The sequence below is a fragment of the Pseudomyrmex gracilis genome, unplaced genomic scaffold (assembly GCF_002006095.1).
Source record: "Pseudomyrmex gracilis isolate BER0280 unplaced genomic scaffold, ASM200609v1 scaffold_97, whole genome shotgun sequence".
In the NCBI taxonomy this organism is placed as follows: Eukaryota; Metazoa; Arthropoda; class Insecta; order Hymenoptera; family Formicidae; genus Pseudomyrmex; species Pseudomyrmex gracilis.
In genome coordinates, this window is record NW_018020681.1 from 28,059 (window position 1) to 46,569 (window position 18,511).

The following is an 18,511-nucleotide window of genomic DNA, read 5'->3' on the forward strand; positions in this document are numbered from 1 at the left end:
TAGTTTGAAATATAAATGTAAAGAGTGGTGTACGAGGGATAATTGATAAAATATATATCTGAAATATACCAGTTTACATTTTATATGTTGCAATAGCCAAAATTAATGATTTGGGTTTCAAATTACTGCACCCGCCAGGTGTAGCAAGTTCCATTTATTTCCAAATAATTGTTTTCAAACTTAGTGGAGAGAAATTTTCGAACAACAATGAAGTCATCGATAATGGCTATTTTGAAGAACTCGAGAAATCGTTTTCAAAATGGTATAAGTGCTCTCGAGAAGTTGGTCGAAATGTATCGAGATAGAAGGCAACTATAATGAAAAACAAATATATTTCAATCTAATAAATTGTTGTTTTTTTCGTCTTGAATACTTAACAATCGCTTCTTGTATTATAGAAATATATACACAGAATATGATAAAAATATATTGTATTACAGAAATATACACAGAACATGATAAAAATATGTAAACAATGAGTAAAGAGCACGAAACACTATTAATGGTGTAGTGCAACAATTTATTTTATTATTATTATTAATTTAGATGTGTAAACGTTTTAATCGTAGATTCGGTCTTTTTCAATACAAAATATCCTAATAAATGAGACTAAATAAGTGAACAAAGCTATAATCTTGAAGTGTGTAATATTAAGGATCAAATTATACGTTAAGTGGATTTGAAATTGTTACAAGATTTTTGTTTAATTTAATTCAACGTTTCAAGATTTTTATTGTTGAAAAACTAAAATAAATTGTAATAAAATTGTGAAGAAAGATTGACAACACGATACTCGCATTCTTCCGCCTATGAGATTCTTAATCTAAGTTAATTAAGTAAAGTTGCTTCAAATTTCGAGATGTGTAAAAAAAAAATTGTTCTTTTTACTCTTGTGGGGTAGTGTCGAAAAAGTAATTGTACTAAAAATCTTTTTCTTCTAATGTACTAAAAATAATATTTTTGTTTCAAAAGAAGTGTCAAAAACAGTAAAAATAGTTTTTCACAGTGGTTTAGTTTTTCTCAGAAAATTTTGGGTTTGAATTCAGAGGTACTTGACACAAGTGAAATAAAAAAATTAATTATTTCTAATTATATTTAGTTGTTTGTATGCATTCTTATCTGATATTAACAAAACCAGATAATTTTTACATATTTACAGCCGTAATTGTTTCTGCTTGTTTTTTTACAAGATGAAAACTGTTACTTTATTTTGCAAAAAAAATAAATTTTTTGAAATGAATCGTTATGGCTCCTTTTTTCTCTTATAGTACTCTTGAACTTTATCCTTTGGTACATTAAAATCTTCTTATCTTCTTTTAAAAGTACAAAATTACTATTTCTTTAAAGAAAATGATGTTTTTTTCGAAAATTTATGTTAAAATAAGCAAATAAATAAGGTCACATCGAGCAATAGAAAGAAATGTTCCTTCAGTCGCGTTTAAAAACGAGACTGAAGGAACATTTTAACAACATAAAACGTTCCTCCTCCCAACTGTCAGTAATTGCTAAACATAGAACAGATCTCAATCATTCTTTTGATTGGGACAATGTCCAGATTTTAGATCATGAACATCATTATTACAAGAGACTAATTTCTGAAATGATCTTTATAAAAAAACAGTCACACGGTTTAAATTCTGTTAACAATTTGGAATTACTTGACACTTCTTACTTCGATGTTTTGAATGTCTCTCACCATAACTGAAAAACAACCACTGTGAGTGGAAGAATACTTATATGTCTCGTGCCTCTTATCTCTGCCTTCAGAGTCTGACTATCTGACATCCTAGTAAATTCACTTGTGAGTTTTGTTCTTTTGTGTGTGTGTAACACTGATTCAATACTCTTCTTTGTTATCTTTTAGAATGTCATCTTCGAGGTAATTTCGCCATGATTACTACCAACAGCCAACTTTTTGCGTTGGTTTTAGACATTGACTTCTTTTTATCTCTTGACATCAATTAATGTATACTGCGTATATTTTCACACTCACGACTGAAGAAGACTCAAGTTAGAGTCGAAATATTTCTATGTTAAAGCGTGATCATTAAATTATTTATTTTATAATATTAATATCTTTCTATTAACCCTTACGGAAAAAACGTTCAACTATTGACCGTAACGTACGAAATCACGTTCAATTTGACCGTAAACTTTCAATATTCAGCGTTATATGTTCAATTTTGAGCGTTAACGGTCAAATTGAACACGATTTCGTACGTTACGGTCAATAGTTGAACGTTTTTTCCGTAAGGGTTAATAGAAAGATATTAATATAATAAAATAAATAATTTAATGATCACGCTTTAACATAGAAATATTTTTTATTTATTTGCTTATTTGTATTTACATTGCGAGCGGTTCTGTCATTTTTATATTTTCTCTCTTTTTATGTTAAAATGTTCTATTACTAAAACAACAAAATGCAAAACCAAATTTTTTTTGTTACTCTAAATAACAGTCTTCAAAATTATTAAACAACCTTGAGATTCATGTATACCCAGATAGCCAACTGAGTGCAAGTTGTTGGCAATTTGCCACAAATATTACTCATATGTTTTCAGCAATGTAACAAAAGGATGTATCCTCTTTTCAGTATGTTCTTGCCAGCAACAGTTTTTTCAAAATATAATAACAGCAAGTTCTCAACAACTCATCGGCAATAAACTTATATTATTTTTCTCAACTTATGAATAAAAATTATTGCTCATATATTGCTCACATATTGCTGACTCACATGTCATAAACATTGGCGCTACAACAATTGATTGATAATAAAACTCAGCATATTGATACTGAATTGACAAAAACATTTTCGTTGCATTAAATAAAAACAACACAACAGCAATTGGCGAACAACTTAATCTATACAATAATTTGCTTTATATTGAGTTTTCACATTTGGCTATCTGGGTAAATAATATTTCAATAGTTCTCATAATATCGAAGAGATACGTCCAAAAAAATCAGTTGTCCCATTTTGACCCTAGTGAGGTATCACCTGATATCAAATACGTGAAGTATCTGAAGATTAATATTATATTATTCTTAATATTACACATTAAGATCTTAGCTTTGTTTACTTATTTAGTCTCATTCATATTTCATATATTATTTGTTGAAAAAGACCGAATCTACGAACTTGAAACGTTTTTACACATCTGAATTAATAATAAAAAAAAAATTGTTGCAATACACCACCAAAAAAGTGTTTCATGCTCCCATTGAGACACTCTCCACTCATTTTTGAAATTTGGAGCAGCTTACACCTGATCACTATAGATTATAATAAAATATTTACTTTCAATAAAAATATATATTTTTTCTATAATTCAAGTTTTTGTACAAATTGCATATAAACTTAAAAGTCTAATGCTTTCTTATGAGATCCACTCATACATCCAATAGCAGGTGCTATCTCGTCTTGCTCTCGTTGTGTCGTGTCCTCGAATTCAGGTGGCAAATGTAGAACCTAACAATTGGAAAAATTTATATAAAACCTTAAGCTATAATATTGAAATATAAATTTAGTGAAACAAGATTATAAAATCAACTGACTTCTATAAGAAATTTTTTACGACGTAATTTAAACGCCAAATCTCGAAATTCTAAAGAATGAGGTGCTAGTATATTTAACGCAGGTAGTTTTTTTATATGCAGAAGACCATGATAATCTTTGAATAATGGATTAGTTTCCTTTGCAGATCCTGCAAATGATTCTAATCTTATAGCTATATCTGACATGTGTTCACTTCTTTCAACAACAGCATCCTAAAAAGTATATTTATAAAGAATTTCTCATTATAATGTAGAAATGAACTCTTCAAAATGTACTTAAAACTAAATGTTATCTAACATACAATGTTATCAAAAGTGTCAACTGGAATTGTTACTACCCCAACTGCATAAGAATTCCTCAAGAGTGCTCTAAAGCAATACAAAAATTTTAACAAATCACGCTTGGAAGATTCCTCTGTATTGGAAAGCCATAATCTCGATCCCAGAGAATGAACGGCAATTCTTAAAATTTTCTTCTTGTCAACTGTCTCAGAGAGAAGATACTGTCCATCTTGCAAGGTTTCTTGAATGACATGTAATAAGCTACCATAAGCATTATTTTCAAACATATTGTTTTGTTCCTGTGGATTATTTTCATGCCATTGTTTTATGGTTGCTTGTTCTAAGAGATCTTGTTGCATTGATTTTGTGAGGTCAAAGAAATGGCCGAACATCTGACTTCCTGTAGGAGATGAATCTACCAACTTCATATTCTGGTACCTCCAAGCAATTTTCATTTGATCATTTGCATTATGCGCAGGTTTTGAATGAGACTCTGAATCATTTATAACTGCAGGTAGTTCTGATATAAGTTGGCGAGGTTTAACGTCTTGTGACGCAACTAGTAAAGGCTGAGAGATCACTATACCTTCAGCCATAAAGTACTTTAACATAATTGTTGCATAAAAACCATATTTGTCTTCCTCTGTGCAAAAATAAATATTATATTGCTTATGTATACAAATTTTATATAAATACATACATTCTTGCATATATTAAACAGACTATTAAAGTATATACATACCAATTATAAATAATGAACCAATAGGTAAGCCTCCACCTAAAACATAAAATATATCAGAGATCTCAAAAATATAATTGTTATAATACTTGTGAAACAAATTAAATACATTTGTAAACAAACCTATTATATTATCTAGAAAAGGTATCCCTGTGGAAATAAGCAGCTGTGCATTTTTCACCGAAGGTTTTGTGCCTGGTATTGCCGGAAGTTTAGTTTTTATTTTTGTTGTACTTGATGCCATAGCGGAAAAAATATTACTAATATAAAAAATATAAAAAATATAAAAAATATTACTAAACTATTTATTATTTACAAGTACTGTTGCACACATACACGGTCTAACCTCTATAACCTAATCTAAAATCGCTGATAAAATATATTATATTACACCTACAACAGATGAGTTTTATAATATATATATATGTTAGAGATTTCTTGCTTTTATTTGGTTTTTAGTCAAATTTTTACAGAAAAAATCTGTAATAAAAAAGTACTGATTCAAAGTAGCGTAAACTACTTAGAGCTGCGCAGAAAAGCTCGAATGGCCACGTGTTTTTGTATCGACTTAACAAAACGTCATTTTTTAGTTAGTTCTATTCTTCGTTGACCGATGACGCCACTAAGAGGTTGATTGTGTTATACAGTACGACACACAAAGACAAGAGATTGACTAAAGTGAGTAAATTTACTAGGTTTTGATCTGCAAAATCGTAGATTTTCCAGTGAATTGCGTGGCTAACTTTTGTAATTTTCATCTTTCATTTCAAGATACATACAAAAAATATATGTATATTGACACCCAATCACTTTTATACGCGTTGAAACGCGCGTCGATCAATGGATCATCAACGCTACTGGAAGTTTCTCGTGTCGCTGTCAGGGCGCAGCCGCGTCGCGGCGGTAGTAATTATGGTTCATACGGTTTGAACGACACATGCTCCCATTTCTCGTACCCTGCGCGCAGTTCTGTTAATGGCAGCGCGCGTTCGTTAGTCGCGATTCTGTGTTTGGCGTTCTCCGTTTCGTCGCCGCTTACGATCGCTCGCATAAATAATCACGCGATCGACACAAACAGAAACCAGACAGAAATCCCGTTGTGCGACAACAACGGCGGTGTCGCGGCCGCGGCGACAGAGCGACAGATGCGCGTGCGTACGTGCGCGAGACACGCGAAAAGTGAGGTTATGTAATTTGTTTTGTACGATCGCGCCGCGTTCGATGGCAACGCTCGATGACAGGTGATTCATTGCGCGACGTTTGCGCGACTCCGGTCGAACGTTACCGTACCGGCGGCGGTGAAGGAAAAATATCCGCGTGTCGCGCGGGATCGGAGCGCGCTAACGAATCATCTATATATTCGTGCGACCGTATATATATAACACGGCGATTGCGTTGCGCGAAAAAAACGGATTTCGCGCGAGTCGGCCGGCGAATCACCGACGAGAGAACAGTGGTGTGAAGAAGCGATTCTAATGAATTCCGGAGCATTTGTCGCGAGTGAAGGCGCCAACGCTAACGATAGCGACTTCTTCTCCGAAGTGTTAAAAATCGGAGCATCGATTTTAGAACCTTCGATCTCTAGATAGCGTTTACAAAGTAAAACGGCGCGTATATTGAAAAATTATACGGATACGTGATGTACGTGCACGATTGACTGGCGAGAGAAAAGAAAAACGAAAACAAAAAAAGATGCGCCGCGAAAAGTGAAGATCAATTATTTGCACGTCGTGAGAGCCGAAAGATCGGCGGCGTGTCGCGAGAGAGAGACTTTGAAGCTGCGACTCGAGACGAGTGCGCGAGGAAGGAAGGAACTCGCGACGAGGAACGTTGGGATCACTCTTTCCCTGCCTGCTACTGTTCCCTCACTTCTCTTCCTTCTTTCTTTATCACACTCCCGCTCTCTCTCTCTCTCTCTCTCACTCGCTCGCTCGCGCGCTTTCTTCCCTTCCCTCAACCTTCTTCACTGCCATATGTTTCCTTCTCGTTCTGTCCGATGGACGTTGGTCTCCCTTCCGCGCACCGATGCCGTTTAACGACCTCTCGCTCCCACCCGCTCTCTTTTCTTCTCTTTCTCCGGACAAGCGGCAGCACGCTGCCCTCCGCTCAACTACCTGTTGTGACGTCCACTGTGCTCGACGACGCACCGGGCAAATTTGCCGTAAATACCTAGCGTCGTCCCGGCGTTTACTCAGTGTGTTTCCTCGATCCAATCGACAATCAGCCGGAGCGTAACACGCTTCGAGCGTATGATACCCGCGACAACTTGTCAACAACAAAGATTTTAGCAGAACAGCAGAATCACGTTGCAAACGGCTGTCATTCGGTGAAGGAGAGATCTCGGATTGTGAAGCCGCGAAAGGCGAGTGTGTGTGTCGCGGGTTTTGCTCTCCCCACCACCACCACCGAGCCACAGTACCTTCATGACGAGAGCGGCAACGAGAAGAAGCGAGAGGCGAAGAAAGAGGAAGAGAGAGAGCGAAAAGGACAGCACATGTCTGTGAGACGGAGAGAGAGAAGGAACGGACGGACGAGAGAAAGGACTCTCGGAGCGGTCTCTTATCGTGAAGTTAGTCGCGCGCGGCGAACCTTCCGTCCTACTGTTGTTGAATCTTCTCTCTGTTGCGCGTGTGTCGAGAGTGACAGTTGCCACGACTCGGCGGAGGCGGCGCGAGACTAGAATGAGACATCGACGCCAAGCTTCGAAATGTCACGTAAGAGATTGTTAATATATTTATTTCAACTATCGTGTTAATAATTCAGACTGATAAAAATCAAAACGCTAATCTTTTATAATCGATCGCGCGATTATTGTCGCGAGCAATGTATTTGTACTGCTTGCGACACGGTATATATTAGTGTGCGCGCACACACAGTCGAAAACATGACTGCAACCATTTATCGAGTGATCGAGACGTATGAGACGCAATAATTCGCAATTGCGTCTCATATACTGTTTTAAGACACACGAGGAAGGAGGAAGAAGCAGCAGTTTTTTTTTTTTTTCGAGCCGCGGAGCTCGTGCGACGACGCGCGCATTATCGCGCGCGGCGGTCACGTGGATCGCGCGAACAAAAGGCGGAACGCGTCGCGTTCATTGACGAAACTGGTCGCGTCGACGCCGCGCCGCATCGCGCCGGTGTGTGGCATCGTGTTACGGTTAAGCGGGAGTTCGCGCGCATCACATCGTCTCTCGTCGCGAGAGTATCACGTCTCGTGTATGTATGGTGACCTTGTCGTAACGTAAACGCACAATCATATATATATATATAACGTGTGTAAACTCAAACACATTACGGACGTTTTCATGTAATCTTGCGTCGCAACAAGTGCATTATTTTGAGACGAGAGAGTGCTTGACAACCCAAAATCTAGTTCGCAAAAAGAGAAAGAAAAATAGAAAGATAGAAGACACTTCTATTTTTAAAAAGAGAGACACTTCTAAATATTTTCAAAATATTTATTTTTGATATTAAAGTTATATATAGAATTATTTGAAAGGTGCGCGCGCGTTTTGTAGTTTTAAAGAGACATAAAACGCGGTCTTGACCGCGGTCAGGTCCGAAAGGCCACGCGTTAATATACGTGGCCAGATGCTTTTCTGCCGGAAATTGGTCGCTTACGTCGGCACACAGACAACGGGGCAACGCAAAGAATGCACGGCGGTCAGACGGCGGCGAGGAAGCCGAATGTAGTGGATGACGAGGTTGCGCGGTCAGTATCGCGCGTTATCATCGATTACCACCTCGGTGGCAACTATTGAGAACTGGCTTATCCTGCGGTGGATTTAGGGGGCTGTATGGAGGCCGGGGGGCTCCTGCCCCGTCAGCCCCCGCAAGGCCCCCCCGGAGTCGGCCCCGGCACCATTCCCGTGTGCACGGGCCAGGGCCCGAACGGGCACGCTGGAAACGTTCTCGGCCAGTCTGCGATCCATGAGCTGAATGCCGGTCAGCTTAGCATAGCCGGCCAGCAGCAGTTGCATCTGCAGCAACAGCAACAACAGTCGCAACAACAAATGGGCCAGGCACCCGGTATGGGTGAGGTGCTCACCCCGAGGAGGCAAACGGTCGTGGACCGTCTGCGACGCAGGATCGAGAGCTACCGACGCAGACAGACGGACTGCATTCCTAGATTTGATCAGAGTTTCAACGGACTGTGCGAGCAAAACACCCAGGACACACAGGTGCTGAAGCAACGCTTCCTCGAGAGTAAGGCAAAGCGGCAGGTCAAGAAGACGGACAAGAAACAGAGCGATCAGGTTGGACTCTCTAACGTTCATATGGTGAGTTGATCTCTGGTTTCTTTTATTCTTAAAGAGCGTGTCCTCTTTTGAGGACTCTTTCTCCGCGTCTTTGCCATGCCTACGCGGACGTAGGTGTATGCGCCTACGCCGCTGTGAGAATTCGAACTTGTTACAAAGTTGGCGGCTCTCTTCTCTTCCTTTCTTCCCAACTGCGCACTTCGCCGTCAAGGTAGAAGCGAGTGAGGAAGAGCTCCTCGCATTTTGCGGCAAAAGCATTCAATCTAACATATATATAAAGTATGTAATACAAGAGCGTTTGCGCCGCCGTCGTATATATATTTTCTGATCTCTTTCGCTATAAATAATTTAAAGAACGAGAAAATATGATTTAATCAGAAAATAATTCAAAACATCAATATTCATAAAGATTTACCTACGCACAGATTAGACACAATCTTTGTTTTAATATTCACGTATCTATATATAATATATTGCCAGAATTATTAACTAATATATTTATTTATGCCTTTATTCGCATTAAGTTTTTATGTTTGAGAATATCGTTTGAAAGATTGACTGTTATAACGAATAAAATATGCTTCGGTATATTTGTTTGAAATGCTTTCGTAACCTATAAATGAAAATAAACTCTTATCAGCTCGAACAATGTATGACTGTTGAAGATAAGGTTGTCTGAGGTTGGTTCAAACAGAGTTTTTTCAGTTTTCATTGTCAATACTGTTTGAGAAATCTATTTCTTAATTGCCTTCTTTAAGTGAGATAAAAAAAATATTTCAAATTCCTTTTACATTACAAAACTGATTTCTTTGATGAAGTTTTCAACGTGTTTATCAATTTGATCGATAAAATTTAGAAAATTTTTATTTCTAAACTTTGTCGAAAAAATATTATATATTATCCGGCATAATACACAATTTTAAAATATACTTATTTTCGTAGAAGCAAACGCTCGTAATTGTTGATGTAGGCAAACAGGCTAAAAATAAACGCACTTATGCTTTTGTAGGAGTGGAATAAAAGCGATTCCACGAGTTCGAACATAAGGAAAGTTTTTTATTTGACACACCGTGCCAATTAATTTGCGCTTTCCTCCCACTCGAGGAGCTAAATCGATGAATTTAACATGGTGTTGAAATCGAGGCAGCAGAACAGGTGAAATGCGGGGGAACTTCGTTAAGGTCGTAGGTCGCGCCCGCGCTAGTTACACCCGTAGGCGTTCGATTCGAGACGTCCCTGTGTTAACCTTGGTTTTACGTCAATGCAGGGGCGTTCTTACGATCCTTGTTACGCGTAACGTCATTGCCACGAACATTCCACGCAAATGTTAGAGACCTTTTGCATGCTGCGCGCAAATACGTTTTTGTTTTTTTTTCGATAAACAAAATTTAGTTATTTTATCAATTTGCACACAAATAAATTATTAATTTTGCTGCTTTGAGAAGAAAATTAGTTTTCTTCTCTTAATTACATTATTCAAGATGAGAAAAAAAAATCAATGTTTTAATCAAGAAAAGTGTTTACGAAGATATTTGCTGACGATATGATAATAAATTTTTATGTAACAATTTAAATTTCAACGATTATTCTATTTCTTGTTTTGATTTTTATCTTGTGTATTTATTAACTGTTAATTTCTAACAGTTTTTCTCCGTGATCTCTTTTTCAAAGATGACGCGCGAATAATACGCGAGTATAAAAAAAAAAAAAATAAATAACATAAATAACATAAATATCACTGATAAAGAAAAACACAGACAAAACGATTCTAAGCGAACACATATACGCGATAATTTCCAGACTTACATAACTACAATTAATGAATGTATAATGTAAAGTGCAGATCATGTAATTTATTCTTGTTACATGTTCGCTAAATTGATAACTGATTTAACTGAAATTGTCTCTGAACATGATCGAGCTTGAAATAATTTGCTGAAAGCAATTGACAACTCGAATATGATGGAATATTCTTGTTTGCTTTAACTATTACGCTGTCAACCCTGCGTGTGATATTAAGTAATACGTAGATGCAAACGTCACCGGAGCGTACTTTATAAATGTCGCGTGCGGCGGTGCAAAGATGAACGATAACAACTTTCTCGCTATATAGTAGCGGGATGACGTTGGGTCATCGGTGGTGTTGTATGTGTAACGTGACGTGTCACACACGCCCGTCCCTACGAATAACCGGCGGTTATAAAGGTGATAGGTAACACACTCGCGTCATACGAAACTGTTACCGAGTTGTTATAATTAAAATTATCACGCGCACGCTCTGGTAGGGGACTCGCTTTAGCGTATATACGTATAAGAAGCTGAAAGATTGAGAATATTTGTCAACGAAACAGAGATCTTGATGTGCGATATAAATGCATTTCATGCGCTTTTATTACGAACAACAACAAATGAGCCGAGTAATCTCGCTGATTTGTAATCGCGTGTAAGAAACAATAACTGTTTTTGTTTTAAGAAAAATATTTCACGTTTATTCTTCTTTATCGCATTTGTCACAAATTCTCATTTAATCAAAAATGAAAAACTTTATTTCTCTATCTCACATTTCTTTTGTTTTATTTTTTAGTTTTATCATATTGGCAATTTTTACGAATGAAGAATTTTTTTGTTCACACATTAGTAACAACTCAAAAAAAAGAAAAAAAAAAGCTCAAACGCTAGACACAACATTTAAGATGTTGATCGATGCAAAACCATTCGTCGTCAGCCGAGAAGCAAATCGCTCCGCTCAGTGTTGTTTCGATGCTCCGGTCTCGCAATATCAGTCGATTGATAGCGCGTTATCGCTGCGGTAAACGAGACAGTGAGAGGAGTGCAAGCGGTCGGTCACGTGAGGCGAGAGAGAATCGACAGGAAACACTATCCGACGTCGGTGTAATAGGATCGCCGATAATCGTACCTAGTTGCGCGGCGGTCCCACCTTCTTTGTTCGTCATGTTCGTCTTTTTTTTTCTCTCTTATCCAGCTGCTTCGCGTAAGCGCACGTGTTCGGGTCGCGGGTTGCGTATAGCTGCGTGCTCCCGCGTTCCGCTCATTCATAATCGCGGCGTAATACCGCTTGCGCGCCGGAGAAACAATGGACGCGTGAACGGGCCGCCACGTCGCGGGGGAAAGCTGTGGGAATTGCGATTTCCGTCGAGAAGCTAACCGCGATGAACCAGATCCTGAGCGCGAGCCGCTCCTTCCTTTCGACACTCCCGCTCTCGATTCGCGTGCTTCTGATTTATCCGTCGTGTGGTTACACATACGAATACAGAATATATACGCTTGTTTCTCACAAAATATAAACTCTCCGGAAAGTTTGAGATAATATAATCGTTTTCAATCTGTTTGAAGCAAAATTGTTCGATCAATTGTGACAACAGAAATTGCAAGAAGAGACTTTTCCAAAACATCATTAAGATTATTGTATTTTTTTTTAATTCTTTCACAGATCAATATCTTGTAACCGCGCATCAAAAATATAATATAGTAGAAAGAAAATTCGCAATAGTTCTATTTGTTTCCATAAAGCAACGAAATCGATTATTGACGCACGTGACTCAAAATTGTTGTCATTCGGATGCAACTTCTTATTCGAAGCTCTTTGAGTGCCGTTAATGACACGTGTTGTCAGACGCGAAGTTGTGTGTGGTTCAAGGCACGTAGAATAGGTATCACTGCGACTAGATCGACGTCAGTGGTGCTCAGGTTAACGATGATGATCAGAAGGAGTCGTCGCGCGACCGAACGCGATCGGTGTTGCGCTCAGCATAGGAGAAACTCTCGAGGTTATTATTTGTTCGCGTTCATTCTTATCCGACGCTACCTCGGGAGTGACTCACTTGCTGAGCGGCGAACGAGACCGGCGAGATCAGTTGCAGTGACGCTCATTTCAAAAAAGGGGAGAGTTGTTTTTATCAAAATATTTCCACCTCAAAGATGCTCAATTAATGTATTTTTAATGCATCTGATTAGAGATTAGTAGTTTTCTTAATTGAGGTTATTTAAACAGAATACAAGACAAATCATATATAAATTATTTCTCTTTTATACACATATATTATACATGTATAATAATTATTAATTTTATTAAATTAATCCTCCGAACAGATTCTAATTACTAATTGGACGGACTAGATCTGTGAGACTCACATACCTTTAAAATTGAATATCTCCGCGAAAAATCAATATTTTTGCGTTTGTTTTTTTAATCGAAAATTTGCTCGATTCTACATCGATAAAAAAAAATTGAAAAAATTTCTAGTATTTTTGAAGATATAAGCGTTAAAAAAACTAATTTTTACCAGAGACACCGGTTGAAATTTTTGGTCTGTTCGCGAAGAGTTAAAAAAAATTGTGCTTGTGTGTTCACGCCAAAACATAATTTTAAAAATGCGTGAAAATAAGTTTGTTTTTAGAGCGTGTAAATATATTCAAAAACGATTATAAGTACTTTATCAAATATAATTTGAGGATGCACCGTTTGTTCATAGAATTAGCTTTCGGTGAGTGTTTCAGAGAAAACAAGTTTTTCAAGACTTGACATGAGTTAAATCAATCAACTGATAGATCACTGTATTTGCCAAACTTAATTAATTGTCGCTGTATAAAAAAAAAAATATAAGAAAAAATAAATTGTGTTTTCTTTATTATTGATCTTGGAATCGAACGATTGCAAATCGTCTTGTATGTCTAATTACGCAAAGATCTTATCGGTCGAGTGAATAGTGATTCTAGATCACATTTTTGTGATATAATCGATTGCAATTATCGTAGATAAGTGATCGCACACGCGCACTTATCTATCAAGAGTGTTTTTTTTTTTTTTTCAAGCCGATCGAGAGAACTCAACATTCGTTTCAGCATGGTCATTATACTGGTCCGACAACTCTCATTACCGACCCATTAGTCGAACGCCCACTAACAATTTAGGATACCGTATATCGCCCGAGGTATTAGACATCTCGGTTACTCTCGTCTTCGTAATGTCGATTCATAAGAATCAGATTCTAAGACGATATTTTTCCGGTTTGTCTGTGGACTCTAAAAGCTAGATAAACGGTGTGACCTCTAAAAGCTAGATGGACGGACTTAACCTTTTACGCGCGGCCTAGTGTCTCAAGGATTTCACGTCTGACTGCTAATTTTTTTTGCGCCAAAAAACAAACTTTTAATTACAATTCAAAGTCACGTTAATAACAAATTAATTCAGTTCATCAGAGAAATTATAATGTCCAAGAATGTTTTTCTGTCTAAATCCATGATTGAGTTCCAATCGTAAAAATCGAGGAGATAGACACGGAACAACTGTATTTTTTGTATCATTAGAAAATAATACAAACAGTAGATTGCAAAATAAAAATTGGTTTCATCCATGTGCGACTACGTTGTGCGTTTGCGACGTGCGCGCGTCTTCACCAAATCGGTATTGCTTATCTTGGACAGATCAACAAGACACAATAACGACGAAAAGACAGAAGACGCCAGTACGTGATGACGTAGGTCTTTCTATGTGCACGATTTGCATTGCGTGTTTTTTTCCTGCACGAACACTATATAACCGAATCGCGTATAGTTCAGCGGTTCTCATTGCGTTACACAAACGATGACGAACAAAATTTCGTGGAATGCCATTCAAGAATCGACAGGACAATCACCGATAACGATTGAATGTTATTGTGCAATGATCTCGGAAATTTCTTTTGTTGTTATAGCATATCGATTGTCAACATATAGTATTGTTATATAGAAACAATTTCCTCTTTTTTCTCAGTTAAAATTCTACTTAACTTTTTAATTAAAATGTTTTGTTGCTCTCTTTTTACTTTTTTCTCGCAAATTTCCAAAAGAAACAATTTTGCTGATCAAAACCAAACTTACACGCCTGCTTGTCTCACAAATTATTCCTGACCTGTTGCAATAATTTTGCCCGAATTCGTATCGAATTCTGTATCACAATTTGTTACCGAGTCGTAAAATATGATATAAAAATTATGAAGTAGTTTTTTTATGCATTAAATTTTGTTAATAAAGATGATAACGGCATTTGCTTCGTAAACTTCGATAAAACCACAACGTTGTCAGTGACATGCTGAAACGTTATCTTTGTGAAATGCAGATTGCCTTGTATTCGATTTGCAGAATTTCAAGGCTACATCAGCCAACGCGATGTTTGCACGATAATCGGAATTGTACATGCGCGTGAATTTGTGTGTGTTAGTGTGTGTGTGTGTGTGTGTGTATAAGTACGCATACAGTGACGCGCTTGAGGAAGCACTTTCAGAAGATCTGCATTATTGTCAAAAGAAACCAACAATTTCTCTCAAAAAGATGTCGAAAGAAATACAAATTTATGTTCGTCGACGGAATATACAACTTGACTAAACCGATCACATTTTGAAGTAACTACCAACGTTATCAGTGTTATTTGTGTCTATTATCACACTGTCAATACGTCGTCGAAAATAATCACCATAGAACAATGCATTCCAACAATTTTATACAAATCGAAAAATCTCTCAAATGTCTTGAGAAGATATATATAGTTATGCTTAGTCATTGTTTTCCCAACAGTTTTACGCGATAACGCGCTACTAGCATTTGTAATACATATTCTCAAAAGTGACATGTTGGCCAGACCGGGCCTATGAGACTCACGCGACTTTAAGATCAAATATCTCCACGAAAAATCAATACTTTTAATTTTGTTTTTTTGAGTCAAAAGTTTGAACAATTCTGCGTCGATCGAAGAAACCAAATTGGAAAAATCTCTAATAGTTTCAAAGATATAATAAGCGTTTAAAAAACCTAGTTTTTTTTTCTAGAAAAACTAGATTTCTAGAAAATTCTTGAAGGGTTAACGCACGCTTTTCACTAGGAAGATCCATTGTTCGAGTGAGAGCAAGGAAATTGCTTCTATTGCATATTTAACGAGATTCGATATGAATCGTATTATACGATGAGATATGTGTATGAACTTTCTCGGAACTTCGGGGGCTGGAATTTGTGTTCCGACCACCCAAGCAGTTCCGCCGGACATACCGAACGCGTCTCTCGGAACGATTCGAACGCACTCTCGCCCCGGCTTGATTATGTTTACGAGCGAATCGCGAGCGCGGTTATAATCGTGTGCGCGGCCCTCCGAGGTTCCTTCAACCTCGAAGAATCCGGCAGCATGATTTTTCAAGATGCAACTATAAATTAAGTACCAATATTCTCGACGAAAGTATATCGTAAAATGAGAAGCAGTCAGTTTTTACTCTAATGTTTGTAAATAAATTCACGTGAAAAAGATACGCACTAATAAAACATCTTAAATTACCAAAGAAAGATACGTATTATGAATAAATGATAGATTGCTAATAAGAGTAAAATCGTTTATTTTATACACATTTTTTTTTTAAACTAGTGTAATTATTCGAATATGTCGATATGAAGTAAAAGTGAGGATTTATTTAAGTGTGCGCGAAGATCGTTTTCGAAGCGTCGTCGTTTTAGAGTTGACAAAGGATCGTATAATCACGGTGTCTATAAAATGAAATACGACCATCTACGAAAGAGACCTTCTTTCTGCCGTGTCCCTCGGCCGTGACTGAAGCGCAGGGTAACACAAAAGCCTCGAAATGCATCCGTCGTTCCAAGAATCGTTCCGAGAATCGTCTCGCGGACGTTCCTGGGTCATTGGCGAGATCTCGAAAACGAACACGCACTCGTATGTATATATATATATATATATATGTGTGTATGTATAAAATGTATGCGTACATGCGCGCTCGGATTTCGGTTTCATTTCAACGTGAACGTATGTTTGTTCCATGAGCGATGACACAAGTATATCCATACACATACACACAAAATTTCTCTCTCTCTCTCTCTCTCTCTCTCTCTCTCTCTGTCTCTCTCTGTCTCTCTCTCTCTCCGTTTCTTTTTTGGAATTGTATCTTTAATCTCGGCTGTTTTTCGGAGACGGAGCACGGACGTAAGATCGTCTGGCCCCTGAAACGCGCGTCTTCTTATAGGAGCCGCGGGGCGAAGTGTGAAACACGACCAGACACGCGTCGCCTCGCTCGATCTGACGGCACGTTCGAAGGTTCGAACGTCGCGTCGTATCATAACGCTCGACCGAGACGTTTGCTCGTTTACGGCTGCAAGACGAAGGGTGTTACATTCCGGACGTATGACGCATAACTGGCGATCCCTTTCCTACGACCTTGAAGCTTTCCAGATCTCCGAACGTATTATTGCCGTTTCAAGCGCCGCTCGATTTTTGTCGCTCGGTATTTTAACGGTTCGTTTTATAACACACAATGTTACGATCCCGTTTAAGATATCGTTGCGGTATCTGTATTTACAAATTGTCTTGATTTTATCTACACATAAGAATGTGTGTTATGTTATAAAGCATTGTTTGCTTCATAAACAATATTATATAAATATTATGTGGGTATGTGCATATTATGTAAATATATACACAGACTGTGATTTTTATACACACATATCACTCAATCTTGTATGAAATACGGCTTGAAAATTTTATGGGCTTCAGGCACACGGGGTCTGTCTGACTTCACATGCATTCTATAGGTATCTCATAGGCTGTTCGTTCGCGGACACATGGTTTGCTCCCGAGGGTAATGAGCGACAAGTTTAATCTGGTCGATCATGTAGAAGTTAGATTAGCTCGTACATTCGTGAATACGGTGTATCTCCGGCAAGAGAGTTCGACACCCTTGAAAAATTCTGATCGGCTTGCTTTATCGTCATTTTACTCTATCGCTGGCTCAGCACGAAAGGAAATAAAATGTCATGTAATAAAGGATCGCTGCGTTACCGTCAACGTGTGTATAACGATTTACCGCGCCAGGTGCGGCGCGCGCTTTGCCACGCCGCGACTTTCATTACTGCGTCTAGGGACGCGCGTGTTTTAATGGCGAAAAAGTACGAAAAGTCCATTGCGTGATGACAAAACGCGTTACTCGTAGATGAAGTTACAGGACACATCGGCAATAATGCAGTCACGTTAATAGTCGCGCCTCGAGCATTTAACTCTAACATGAGTAAGAAATCTTCAACACACACCTACGCGATCGCAAAACCGGATTCCAACGAAAAAATGTGCGAGGCTCTGAAAACACAATAAATATTTATAATTGAAAAAGTTTGTTTATAATTCAAGTTTTTTGGGTTTTAGAAACACGTATATATATATATTGACAGATTTTTCACAATCTTCATGAAAATTTATTCACCTGTGTACGCACGTATGTATTTATGTACATACCTTCTATTGTGGCGCGCGGAATCGAAATCAGGTTAGGTTAGGTTAGGTTAGGTTACTCAGCATAAAAAATTTCAACGTTTATTATTATTCCGGCATAAGAGAGAAAATAATCAGTTTAACGGAGATATAACTCTTAGTTTTGGTACAATTATAACATAATCATGCGCGGTTTCATTTCTTCTACAATCGACGACTTTAGTAGAACGGATATTGCGCAACGTTCGTACATTGCGCATCCGTCGTCTTTAGCGATTCCCCCGCACTTATGCATGACTCGTACGGGAAACTTTCTCCGTTCTCTGCGAACAATGATCCGAAAGGATGCGTTAATAAACTTATATATATATATATACATATATATATATATATATATATTAATATATATATATAT

At 37.7% G+C, this 18,511-nt stretch overlaps 2 protein-coding genes and 1 long non-coding RNA gene across 6 annotated transcripts in view; 1 reads left to right on the forward strand and 2 right to left on the reverse strand.

The window, feature by feature from the left end:
• Window positions 1-3,301: 3,301 nt before the first annotated feature.
• LOC109855732 (elongator complex protein 4) lies at window positions 3,302-5,287 on the reverse strand. 4 transcript variants are annotated; one of them, XM_020430277.1, is made up of 6 exons: window positions 5,272-5,287; window positions 4,703-4,839; window positions 4,583-4,618; window positions 3,861-4,483; window positions 3,559-3,771; window positions 3,302-3,472 (listed from the first exon to the last, which is right to left on the reverse strand). In XM_020430277.1, exons 2-6 carry the CDS (start codon window positions 4,821-4,823, stop codon window positions 3,362-3,364), a joined length of 1,104 nt encoding a protein of 367 aa, XP_020285866.1. In that variant the 5' UTR covers window positions 4,824-4,839; window positions 5,272-5,287; the 3' UTR covers window positions 3,302-3,361. The 4 variants fall into 4 exon arrangements, with proteins under 4 accessions (XP_020285866.1, XP_020285864.1, XP_020285862.1 ...); XM_020430275.1 differs by lacking the exon at window positions 5,272-5,287 and adding an exon at window positions 4,926-5,227; XM_020430273.1 differs by lacking the exon at window positions 5,272-5,287 and adding an exon at window positions 4,916-5,227.
• Window positions 5,288-8,446: 3,159 nt separating this feature from the next.
• LOC109855737 (neurogenic protein mastermind) overlaps window positions 8,447-18,511 on the forward strand; it is a 157,411-nt gene continuing 147,346 nt past the window's right edge. Inside the window, exon 1 of the mRNA XM_020430289.1 lies at window positions 8,447-8,861. Within this exon, the coding sequence (XP_020285878.1) occupies window positions 8,595-8,861 (267 nt within the window). The 5' untranslated portion in view covers window positions 8,447-8,594. The remainder of the gene's footprint in view (window positions 8,862-18,511) is intronic.
• LOC109855738 overlaps window positions 18,185-18,511 on the reverse strand; it is a 901-nt gene continuing 574 nt past the window's right edge. The window contains exon 2 of the long non-coding RNA XR_002250329.1: window positions 18,185-18,419. This is a non-coding gene — a long non-coding RNA (uncharacterized LOC109855738). The remainder of the gene's footprint in view (window positions 18,420-18,511) is intronic.